This window comes from Pagrus major, chromosome 6 (assembly GCF_040436345.1).
Source record: "Pagrus major chromosome 6, Pma_NU_1.0".
NCBI lineage: Eukaryota > Metazoa > Chordata > Actinopteri > Spariformes > Sparidae > Pagrus > Pagrus major.
In genome coordinates, this window is record NC_133220.1 from 8,417,684 (window position 1) to 8,430,355 (window position 12,672).

The 12,672-nt window shown below is 37.4% G+C and overlaps 2 protein-coding genes across 2 annotated transcripts; both read left to right on the forward strand.

Moving 5' to 3' along the window:
• The first annotated feature begins 3,690 nt into the window (after positions 1-3,690).
• LOC140998743 (transcription factor HES-4-like) lies at positions 3,691-4,295 on the forward strand. The gene is made up of 2 exons (XM_073469108.1): positions 3,691-3,813; positions 3,927-4,295. Exons 1-2 carry the CDS (start codon positions 3,691-3,693, stop codon positions 4,257-4,259), a joined length of 456 nt encoding a protein of 151 aa, XP_073325209.1. The 3' UTR covers positions 4,260-4,295.
• A 4,109-nt stretch (positions 4,296-8,404) lies between these two features.
• LOC140998751 (transcription factor HES-4-like) lies at positions 8,405-8,973 on the forward strand. Its single transcript, XM_073469121.1, has 2 exons — positions 8,405-8,527; positions 8,641-8,973. The coding sequence occupies exons 1-2, from the start codon at positions 8,405-8,407 to the stop codon at positions 8,971-8,973; spliced, it is 456 nt and encodes a 151-aa protein (XP_073325222.1).
• Positions 8,974-12,672: the final 3,699 nt, after the last annotated feature.

Consider the following 12,672-nt stretch of genomic DNA (forward strand, 5'->3'; position numbering starts at 1 on the left):
CTCACATGACCACATTGGTCAAAGATTACTGGACTCAATTCTTGAAATTTGATGGACTTGTTCTTCTGTATGTACAGAAGGCTGTATTTTGTGTGTTTGTGTTTGTGCAAGATGACATTTCCTGAGGAAATGACAGCAACAATATCTTTCAAGTTGAGAAGGAGAACATCTTGTCATGCATGTTGCATGAACAACATCTGATTGCATCAGCAATTATTATTATACCTCACTGTACTTCATGTGTTGGTAGTATATGCTATGATAACATTTGTTATCTTTTGATTGTTATTGATCATTTTGATCAGAAACCTTAACTGTCCTTTTTATGGACATATTGTCATAATGAACTTTAATCGCTCTGATTAATCAAAACTGATCTGTTGTAAGATCCAAATGTTTATACTTTTTTCTAGAAGTTTTGCTCAATGTCACAATTTTCCTGTGACACTTTTATGATTCACTTCACGACATGTATTAGTAAAACATAATACAGTAGTGATATCTTTAACCTCTTGATTAGTAATGATCATTTTGATCCAAATTCTAAATTTGTCCTTTTTATGGACATTTTCTCATTATAAACCTTCGCTTCACTCATTGTGATTATTGAAAAATGATCTGTTTTAAGATCAATATGTTTATCTTTTTACTGTAAAAGGTTTGTTTACTGTCACACTTTTCAGTGACAATTTAAATTTTAACAATTTGAGAAAAAAAACGTAATTATTGTTCATTTAGAATGATGTGATCTGTTGTTAGGTCAGTTTTGACTATTTTATGTTTTGTGTGCAAACTACAAATGTTTTGATCCATTTGAGAAAATTTCTCAAAGGACAGTGAGGACTGTGTCCTCAAATATTGTAAATCGTTCGTCTTTTATAAAGACAGCTGTTCCTTTACTCTCTCTGAGTACAGTGTGTCTTGTAGAAATCTACAAGTTGTTGTTGTGATGTATCATCACCTCTAGATGGAGCTTTCTCACTTCATGTGGCTCATTGTGCCTTGTTGAATAAACAAACACTGCAAGCTGAACTTCTTTTGTTTATGTCTCATTGTGTATGTTATGATTATCCTCTTTATGATGATGAAAGAGACTTTATACATTTTGTCTTCAATGACAGAGGCCTCCATCATTATTCCTACATTTGATTAACAAAATCAAGATAAAATTCAGCACATACAGAAATTATTGATCCATAACATAACTGTGTAGAATAACACTAAGAATCACAAATTTTGAGTAATTTCAATTTCATTAAAGTAACATAATGTAACTTTTTGGCTTTAAAATAACAGCTTCAGAATCATGTTGGTGGTACAGTGTCTTGTAATAGGATGAATGATGTCTCTGTCTCAGCCACTCCGCCCCCCTTTCACTTGTTTCTGCACTATGTCACTCCAGTGAGAGGGTAGGATCACATATTACAGACATGTTTACTTCAAGATACACATAACATTGTTATGACATAATGAGTTTTGTTTGTAGTTAGCTCCTACATTACATCTGACAAATTGTTACAGACCTGGGATTTGTATTAACGACAGTGGTGTTGCACTCAGAAACTGTCGGGGGCGCCAAATCACACTTAATGCCATTCTCTAAATGATGTTGCTTTGAGATATTTGATGAAGTGAGGTTATCAATGTAATTTCACTGAGGAAGTTAAGTCATCAGACTGAATGAGAAAAGTTATGTTGCAAAGAAAAACTTTTTTTGCAACATAACTTCGGTATAACTGTCAGTTTCAGTTGTATTAAGGTAAAAATTTAGAGCTCACAATTTTTCTCTTTAAAAAAGGTCAGACATTGGATCTAATGAGATGCATAATACGACACACTTCTATTGTTCCTCCAGTGAAAGCAGTGAAAGCCCAGAGTGTGGGAAACCAGAGGAAACTCACTCACAGAGCCCTGTGGGACAATAGATCCAGACCTTTGCCCTGAAGAGACAGATTAAAAGGGGAGTGAGGCTCTTAAAGATGGAATTTGTTTTAAATCAGGCCGTTTTTGTAACTGTTCCTCAATGACATGAATCAGCATTTCAGTTTCTTAGAATACTGTTATTGTATCTAGTGAGAATAAGAACGATTTAAACATTTGGTGATTGAAAAGGTTTCTGCCAGTTACATAATTTAAGTTCTCCTTTTGCAGCACTATCTGACCTCCCGACTACAGGGGTGAACTTTGAGTCATAAGACATTTAAAAAAACATTTGTTAATGTTAATTTTTTACCCTATGTATCCATCTTAATGTCGGCATGTGAGTTGTTATCCAGGATCTACTTCCTGTCACATTAATTGTGACCTAAGTGGACAAAATGTTAGAATGAGATATTCTGCCCTGATGTTCAGACTGAGACCCAGTACACAAACATGAGATTTTAGCATTTTACAATATCAATTAAATACGTATGTCTAAAATGTGAAGTCCAATAATAATGTCCAATGTTCAATTTAAGTACACATTTCTCACGTCAATGGGTAATTACTGTTTTATGGGGGCCCCACCTTCTACCCTTGGGGCTACACACTGCACGTGCTGTCAGGGACTCAAAAAGTCCATTTGTAGAGGGGCACATGCCTTTTTTCTGCTAATGGACGGAGTGTGGGAAAGCTCCGGAGGGCAGCGTTCAGTGTGAATGACATTCATCCCACCAACAGTGCAGGAATTCTCCAAAGAGATCTGGCACACTTCAGGAAACAGCTGCCCCCCAGGAAACCTCCAACCCTCATGTGTAGAGCAGAAATTCTGATCCAGCTGATGGTCAGTAATGAGACATGGTCATGTCTGGAGGTTCAAAATGTGTCATGATGCTTGAAAACTGGAAATATGACATGATAGAACATTTTGGTGAAACTTTATGACTAATTTTCCATTAAAATTTTTAATTTTACAAACTGTCAGAGTCAGCCAATGGTGTGCTTTCCCTCCAGATGGTTGGTGATGTCAGCCTCTGTTTCTATAACAACACACAGCCAGCATCTGTCACTTAGGTCTCTTTGTTTCATTGACCATACAGGGAGTCAGTGTGGGAAACTGAGCTCTACTTGTTACTCACACCGACTACAAGGCACGTGTCAAAAGACTCTGCATCTGGACAGCTGCATGATTATTGTGTTGAGTTGATTATAACACTGGTCTCTAACAGCTAATAGAACTATTTAGAAAAGTTGTGTATTTGTGATCATGCTTAACAGAAGACATATTGACCAGTTTAAAAATAGAATGACAATATCTTAATATATAAAATTAAAATAGACAGATTTACCTGCTGCATGACAGGTTTTGGCTCAAATAAGCCCTTGACCAAAAAAGAGCACTAACTTTTTATATTTCTTTGATTATAACATGACACCATGAATTTTATTCCACCACGTGTGTGATGGGATGATGAGCGTGTGCTCAGTTAAAGTCATTGATCCCAGCATCAGGCAGCAGATCTGCTCTCTCTACAGGGTCACCACTTTCCCAGATCCACACAGAGCTCTGTGAGTCTCTCTCCATCACCCCCACAGTCCTCCACCTGTTCCCCTGAAATCTGACCATTGTCCCCCAGGCATTAACAGCATTCAGCGTGTGTAATCCTTTGTTGTCTCACCAAGCTCTTTGATTGGCTGAGACTGTGAGAAACTCTACTCAGACCAAGACCCACACATTCATATGGAGATGTGGGACTATAAATAGGAGGGATGAAGCCAGCAGAGATCAGATTCTCTCTACAGAGACCTCTACAGCACAGAGATCCAGCCATGGCACCTACAATCACTGCAGCAATGACCAATTCTCAGGAGCATCTCACTCTGACCCACAAGGTAAATTCAAGATTCAACAACATTTAAATATTGTTAATGACAGGTTGTCTTTGTTCATGCTCACACTTAACTCCAGAATAAGTTGATTAACGATTTTCTTCTTCTTTCTGCAGCTCAGAAAGCCTCTGGTGGAGAAGTTACGCAGAGAGCGAATCAACAGCAGCATTGAGCAGCTCAAGTCTCTCCTGGGTCCAGACTTCCTCAAACAGCAGCCAGACTCCAAGCTGGAGAAAGCAGATATCCTGGAGATGACAGTTTGTGTCCTGAGACAACTGCAGCAGCAGCATCAACAGCAGAGAAGACTGCTGAACCACTTCAACAAGCTGCAGTCTTCCTCTGATAACAACCTGACAGAGGCTGACTTCTCTCCTCTGAGCTCCACAGTCCAGACCAGCATCACCAAAGACAAGAGTCCAGTCAACAGCGCCCTCTGGAGGCCGTGGTAGACACCTACACACTGGAGTTACTACCACACAAACTCACATGACCACATTGGTCAAAGATTACTGGACTCAATTCTTTGAAATTTGATGGACTTGTTCTTCTGTATGTACAGAAGGCTGTATTTTGTGTGTTTGTGTTTGTACAAGATGACATTTCCTGAGGAAATGGCAGCAACAATATCTTTCAAGTTAAGAAAGAGAACATCTTGTCATGCATGTTGCATGAACAACATCTGATTGCATCAGCAATTATTATTATACCTGCCTGTACTTCATGTGTTGGTAGTATATGCTATGATAACATTTGTTATCTTTTGATTGTTATTGATCATTTTGATCAGAAACTTTAACTGTCCTTTTTATGGACATATTGTCATAATGAACTTTAATCTCTCTGATTAATCAAAACTGATCTGTTGTAAGATCCAAATGTTTATACTTTTTTCTAAAAGGTTATTTTACTGTCACAATTTTCCTGTGACACTTTTATGATTCACTTCACAACATGTATTGTTAAAATATAATACAATGGTGATATCTTTAACCTCTTGATTAGTAATGATCATTTTGATCCAAATTCTAAATTTGTCCTTTTTATGGACATTTTCTCATTATAAACCTTCCCTCACTTATTGTGATTATTGAAAAATGATCTGTTTTAAGATCATTATGTTTATCTTTTTACTGTAAAAGGTTTGTTTACTGTCACAGTTTTCCAGTGACAATTTAAAGTTTAACAATTTATGAAAAAACATAATTTAGTGTTCATTCAGAACAATGTGATCTGTTGTAAGGTCACTTTTTGCTATTTTATGTTTTGTTTACAAAATACAAATGTTTTGATCCATTTGAGAAAATCTCTCAAAGGACAGTGAGGACTGTGTCCTCAAATATTGTAAATCGTTTGTCTTTTATAAAGACAGCTGTTCCTTTACTCTCTGAGTACAGTGTGTCTTGTAGAAATCTACAAGTTGTTGTTGTGCTGTATCATCACCTCTAGATGGAGCTTTCTCACTTATTGTGGCTCATTGTGCCTTGTTGAATAAACAAACACTTCAAGCTGAACTTCTTTTGCTATCTTGTGATTGTGTATGTTATGATTATCCTCGTTATGATGTTGAAAGAGACTTCATACATTTTGTCTTCAATGACAGAGGCCTCCATCATTATTCCTACATTTGATTGACAAAATCAAGTTAAATTTAGCACATACAGTAATTATTTTTCCATAACACAATTGTGTAGATTCAAACTAAGCATCACAAATTTTAAGAGATTTCAATTAAAGTTACATTATGTAACTTTTTGAGCTTAAAATAACAGCTTCAAAATCATGTTGATGGTACAGTGTCTTGTAATTGATTTCTCTGTCTCAGCCACTCCGCCCCCCTATCACTTGTTTCTGCACTATGTCACTCCAGTGAGAGGGTAGGATCACAGCATTTCGCACATGTTTACGTCAAGATACACACAACACAGTTATGACGTTATGAGTTTTGGTTGTAGTCAGCACCTACATTACATCTGACCAATTGTTACAGACCTAGGATTTGTATTAACGACAGTGGTGTTGCACTCAGAAACTGTCGGGGGCGCCATATCACACAAAATGCCACTCTAATTGATGTTGCTTTGAGATGTTTGATGAAGTGAGGTTATCAATGTAATTTCACTGAGGAAGTTAAGTCATCAGACTGAATGAGAAAAATTATGTTGCAAAGAAAAACTTTCTTTGCAACATAACTTCGGTGTAACTGTCAGTTTCAGTTGTATTAAGATAAAAATTTAGAGCTCACAATTTTTCTCTTTAAAAAGGTCAGACATTGGATCTAATGAGATGCATAATACGACACACTTCTATTGTTCCTCCAGTGAAAGCAGTGAAAGCCCAGAGTGTGGGAAACCAGAGGAAACTCACTCACAGAGCCCTGTGGGACAATAGGTCCAGACCTTTGCCCTGAAGAGACAGATTAAAAGAGGAGTGAGGCTCTTAAAGATGGAATTTGTATTAAATCAGGCCGTTTTTGTAACTGTTCCTCGATGACATGAATCAGCATTTCAGTTTCTTAGAATACTGTTATTGTATCTAGTGAGAATAAGAACGATTTAAACATTTGGTGATTGAAAAGGTTTCTGCCAGTTACATAATTTAAGTTCTCCTTTTTGGCATATTTAAACATGTGAATTTGACTAACGTCACTTAATGCCATACTTTTATCTCTGAGTAGTTTGATCCAGTGCGAGCCAATATTTTATCACAGTGATTGAAAAGTGTCTTTCAGTTACAGGAAGTAAGCTCGTCCCTTCTAGATATAACAGTTTGGTTTAATTTCACTTATTGTTTCTCAGAATTACAACCTCATGATACAAAATTGAGCTTCAAATCGACCTACTTCATGAAACAAGACACTCTTCATGGTCATTAACAACACATTAATGTCTTGTTAAGGTTTTTTTTTTAATTATTATTATTCCAAACCATGGCAGCCACATTTTGATATAAATCTAAGACAGTTGCATGCAGGAGCAAAAAACTAAAATGTTACATCATACCAGGAAAATAAGGCGTGTAGTGAAAAAAAGTCTGTTGTGCTGCACTATCTGACCTCCCAACTACAGGGGTGAACTTGAGTCATAAGACATTTAAAGGAACATTTGCTAATGTTAATTTTTGACCCTATTTATCCGTCTTAATGTCAGCATGTGAGTTGTTATCCAGGATCTACTTACTGTCACATTAATTATGACCTAAGGGACAAAATGATAGAAGGAGATATTCTGCCCTGATGTTCAGACTGAGACCCAGTACACAAACATGAGATTTTAGCATTTTACAATATCAATTAAATATTTATGTCTAAATTGTGAAGTAATAATTCGAAATGTCAAATATTCAATTCAAGTACACATTTCTCACGTCAGTGGGTAATTACTGTTTTAAGGGGGCCACACCTTCTACCCTTGGCGCCAAACACTGCATGTGCTTTCAAGTACTGAACAGTCCATTTGTAGAGGGGCACATGCCTTTGTTCTGCTAATGGACGGAGTGTGGGAAAGCTCCGGAGGGCAGCGTTCAGTGTGAATGACATTCATCCCACCAGCAACCCAGGAATTCTCCAAAGAGGTTTGGCACACTTCAGGAAACAGCTGCCCCCCAGGAAACCTCCCACCCTCATGTGTAGAGCAGAAATTCTGATCCAGTTGATGGTCAGTAATGAGACATGGTCATGTCTGGAGGTTCAAAATGTGTCATGATGGTTGGAAACTGGAAATATGACATAATAAAACATTTTGGTGAAACTTCATGACTCATTTTTCATCAAAATTTCAAATTTTACAATCTGTCAGATTCAGCCAATGGTGTGCTTTCCCTCCAGATGGTTGGTGATGTCAGCCTCTGTTTCTATAACAACACACAGCCAGCATCTGTCACTTAGGTCTCTTTGTGGTTCATTGACCATACAGGGAGTCAGTGTGGGAAACTGAGCTCTACTTGTTACTCACACCGACTACAAGGCACGTGTCTAAAGACTCTGCATCTGGACAGCTGCATGATTATTGTGTTGAGTTTAAGTGCTTGAACACTTCACAAACATTTAACAAACAGTATGCTAATATCTTTTAGAACTGCTCTAATAATCTTGTTATTTTATTTTTCACAAAACATTAATCAAGGTAAAAAAAAACATATATATATCTTATGATATCAAATAAAAGTTCAGGGAGGTTTTAGCTCAATAAAAGCACCAAAAAAAAATCCATACTTTTGATGTTCATGTTTTATCAGATTATGTAACTTTTACATTAACTTATTATTAAATGTTATCTTCTCACACATGTGATGTAATAATCAGCGTGTGCTCAGTCAAAGTCATTGATCCCAGCATCAGGCAGCAGATCTGCTCTCTCTACAGGGTCACCACTTTCCCAGATTCACACAGAGCTCTGTGGGTCTCTCTCCATCACCCCCCCAGTCCTCCACCTGTTCCCCTGAGATTCAACTATTGTCCTCACATCAATAAAACCATTCGGCGTGTGTAACCCTTTATTGTCTCACCGAGCTCTCTGATTGGCTGAGACTGTGAGAAACTTCAACCAGACCAAGACCCACACATTCATATGGAGATGTGGGACTATAAATAGGAGGGATGAAGCCAGCAGAGATCAGATTCTCTCTACAGAGACCTCTACAGCACAGAGATCCAGCCATGGCACCTTCAATCACTGCAGCAATGACCAATTCTCAGGAGCATCTCACTCTGACCCACAAGGTAAATTCAAGATTCAACAACATTTAAATATTGTTAATGACAGGTTGTCTTTGTTCATGCTCACACTTGACTCCAGAATAAGTTGATTAACGATTTTCTTCTTCTTTCTGCAGCTCAGAAAGCCTCTGGTGGAGAAGTTACGCAGAGAGCGAATCAACAGCAGCATTGAGCAGCTCAAGTCTCTCCTGGGTCCAGACTTCCTCAAACAGCAGCCAGACTCCAAGCTGGAGAAAGCAGACATCCTGGAGATGACAGTTTGTGTCCTGAGACGACTGCAGCAGCAGCATCAACAGCAGAGAAGACTGCTGAACCACTTCAACAAGCTGCAGTCTTCCTCTGATAACAACCTGACAGAGGCTGACTTCTCTCCTCTGAGCTCCACAGTCCAGACCAGCGTCACCAAAGACAAGAGTCCAGTCAACAGCGCCCTCTGGAGGCCGTGGTAGACACCTACACACTGGAGTTACTACCACACAAACTCACATGACCACATTGGTCAAAGATTACTGGACTCAATTCTTTGAAATTTGATGGACTTGTTCTTCTGTATGTACAGAAGGCTGTATTGTGTGTGTTTGTGTTTGTGCAAGATGACATTTCCTGAGGAAATGACAGCAACAATATCTTTCAAGTTGAGAAGGAGAACATCTTGTCATGCATGTTGCATGAACAACATCTGATTGCATCAGCAATCATTATTATACCTGCCTGCACTTCATGTGTTGGTAGTATATGCTATGATAACATTTGTTATCTTTTGATTGTTATTGATCATTTTGATCAGAAACTTTAACTGTCCTTTTTATGGACAGTTTGTCATAATGAACTTTAATCTCTCTGATTAATCAAATCTGATCTGTTGTAAGATCCAAATGTTTACTTTTTCCTAAAAGGTTATTTTACTGTCACAATTTTCCTGTGACATTTTTATGATTCACTGCACGTCATGTACTGTTAAAATATAATGCAGTAATGATATCTATTAACTCTTGAGTAGTAATGATCATTTTGAGTTTGATTTTGTCCTTTTTATGGACATTTTGTCATATTGGACTTTCCCTCACTTTATGTGATAATTGAAAAATGATCTGTTGTAAGATCAATATGTTTATCTTTTTACTGTAAAAGGTTTGGTTGATGTCACACTGTCACAGTTTTCCAGTGACAGTGTAATTTTACATTTTGAGAATCAATTCAATTGAATGGTTATTAAGAACAATATGATCTGTTGTAAGATCAGTTTTTACTATTTTGTTTTGTTTACAAACTACAAATGTTTTGATCCATTTGAGAAAAACTCTCAAAGGACAGTGAGGACTGTGTCCTCAAATATTGTAAATCGTTTGTCTTTTATAAAGACAGCTGTTCCTTTACTCTCTCTGAGTACAGTGTGTCTTGTAGAAATCTACAAGTTGTTGTTGTGATGAATCATCACCTCTAGTTGGAGCTTTCTCACTTCATGTGGCTCATCGTGCCTTGTTGAATAAACAAACACTGCAAGCTGAACTTCTTTTGTTGTTGAATAATTCTTTCTTCATAACTGCTCTCATTATGATGATGAAGAAGAGATTTTCCATGTTTGCTTTAAATCTGTTCTCTCTTTATAAATTTCTCTACAGTCAGTTGAACCCATGAATGACTGCTATCAAGATAAAAATGAAGCCCCCGCATTATTTGTGTATATTTAACATACGTTTTACTGTAAATCTAAGAACAGCAAAACTTCTTGGGATTTGATTAATATTTAGTTATCCATACCTTGTGTAAAACTAAGCATAGTGACCTATTTCAATTAAGAATAGGAATTATAAATGTTAAGTCACTCTGTTGATATGCAGTAAGTGAAGTCATTAAAACAAGTGAGAAAAAAATTACATTATCAAGAGATCTTTGCTGCATGGTATACTTGTCAATTTCTTGTGCTTTAATGTAAAACATTTGAAGATAAGAATTTGCCTCTTTAAAGATGTCAGACATTGTGTCTAATGAGATGCATAATAAGACACACTTCTATTGTTCCTCCAGTGAAAGCAGTGAAAGGACAGAGTGTGGGAAACCAGAGGAAACTCACTCACAGAGCCCTGTGGGACAATAGGTCCAGACCTTTGCCCTGAAGGGACAGAGATGAAAAAGGAGCCTGGCTCCCAAAATGAAAACCTCTCTACCTATTTCAAATCATGGATGCAATTTCAACATTTATTCTGATGATAAAAATTAACTTCATTAGCTTTATTTATATTTTGCCACTTTTTTTTTTTTTTTTTACAGATGGAGCTCAGCAAATCAGTAATTAATCCATCTCAGATACCTGAAATGTAAAAGCAGATTGGTATTTTTAATTGAAAATGTGAAATAACAGATCTGTTTTTTTCACAAACATTTCAGGATTACAGCAGAACGATATTCTGCAAATGAATAAAAGTCACTAGAAAAGAGCCGTTTGTTCAGTACACTACTCAAAATGAGTTAGGGATATTGGGACATGGGTGTATTTATGCCTGCGTATGGATATGCAATGAAAGTCAAATGAAATGTGTTGCATTATTTTTGGGGACCAAAAATATTCACCAAACACAAAATATGTCACAAAATAATCAGTCAAGTGAAACACTAAAATTTCTCAATATCCCTAACTCATTTTGAGTCGTGTATTTAAACCAGTCAGGTCAGTGTTCTGGTGACTGAGGATGAGCACAGCCAAATATCACAGGTTGACCTCACTGTATAATATATTGGTCATACAGCATTTACATAAAAGGGTTTTCCAATATTTAAATAGAAAATGTGATGTCTCCTTGGCTTTCAATTCTCACATTGTGGACTTCCTATTTCTAAATTGAATTTTGTTGAGCTGTAAACTGAAAATAAAAAGAAGAATGGAATAACCTCCAGGTGTTAAAATGACAGTTCTCAAAAGGTAGGTTTGGATTGAGACACATTCCTCGATATCTATCAGAGGACGGAGTGTGGGAACCCTCTGGAGAACAGAGTTTAGCATGATTAGCATCCTCAACCCCACCAGCAGCAGCAAACTATTCTCTAAAGGGATTTGACACACTTCAGGAAACAGCTGCTCCAACCTCCCACTTTCATCTACAGAGCTGAAATATTATCCAGTTACTGATACAAAGGAACAACTATGATAAGATGGTCAAAATGTACAACAGTGATCAAAAACTGACTTAATAATTTGCCAAATCAATTGAGGTGACTCTTATACTGAAATCTGCTTTCAAATTTCAAAAGTTACAAACTCTCAGAACCAGCCAATGGTGTTCTTTCCCTCCAGATGGTTGCTGACGTCAGGCCCTGTTTCTACTACAACACACGCCCGGTATCAGTCACAAAAGCTCCATTCAAAGTCCTTTTGTTGTTCATTGACCACAGCATTCAGGGAGTCAGTGTGGGAAACTGAGACCAACTTTCTACCCACACTGACTACAAGGCACAAGTCAGGAGACAAGACAGTGATACATCTGGACAGCACAATGATTCTTGTTCTCAGGGTTTTTAAAATAACTTAATTAAATCTTGAGCATCACACTCTTATAAATGCTTAAACAAATTAATATTAAAAAAGATATATCCTAAAAAGAAAAAAACTTAGGCAAAAGGACAAAATGCATTAATGAAAGATCTAACTGACTTCTTAAGATAAAATGGAGGATAAATGGCATCAAATACAATGGCTAGATTTTGGTTATGATACAGTAGTACCATTTAGACAAAATAAATCTATTTCCACTGATTCCTTTATTCGGTTACGCATCAGTGATATCGATTTTTTTCCATAGATGCAGTAAACTATTGGTCTCACACCCACGTGTGTGATGGGGTGATGAGCGTGTGCTCAGTCAAAGTCATTGATCCAAGCATCAGGCAGCAGATCTGCTCTCTCTACAGGGTCACCACTTTCCCAGATTCACACAGAGCTCTGTGAGTCTCTCTCCATCACCCCCCCAGTCCTCCACCTGTTCCCCTGAGATCTAACCATTGTCCCCCAGGCCATATAAGCATTTAACATGCTGCTGCTCCACATGCCTGATTGTCTCACCAAGCTCTCTGATTGGCTGAGACTGTGAGAAACTTCAACCAGACCAAGACCCACACATTCATATGGAGATGTGGGACTATAAATAGGAGGG

Coding starts and splice junctions, on each gene's coding strand:
- LOC140998751 (XM_073469121.1), top strand. CDS start 8,405: ATGAAGCCAGCAGAGATCAGATTCTCTCTACAGAGACCTCTACAGCAC. Junction 8,528..8,640: donor ATCTCACTCTGACCCACAAG/GTAAATTCAAGA, acceptor TTCTTTCTGCAG/CTCAGAAAGCCTCTGGTGGA.
- LOC140998743 (XM_073469108.1), top strand. CDS start 3,691: ATGAAGCCAGCAGAGATCAGATTCTCTCTACAGAGACCTCTACAGCAC. Junction 3,814..3,926: donor ATCTCACTCTGACCCACAAG/GTAAATTCAAGA, acceptor TTCTTTCTGCAG/CTCAGAAAGCCTCTGGTGGA.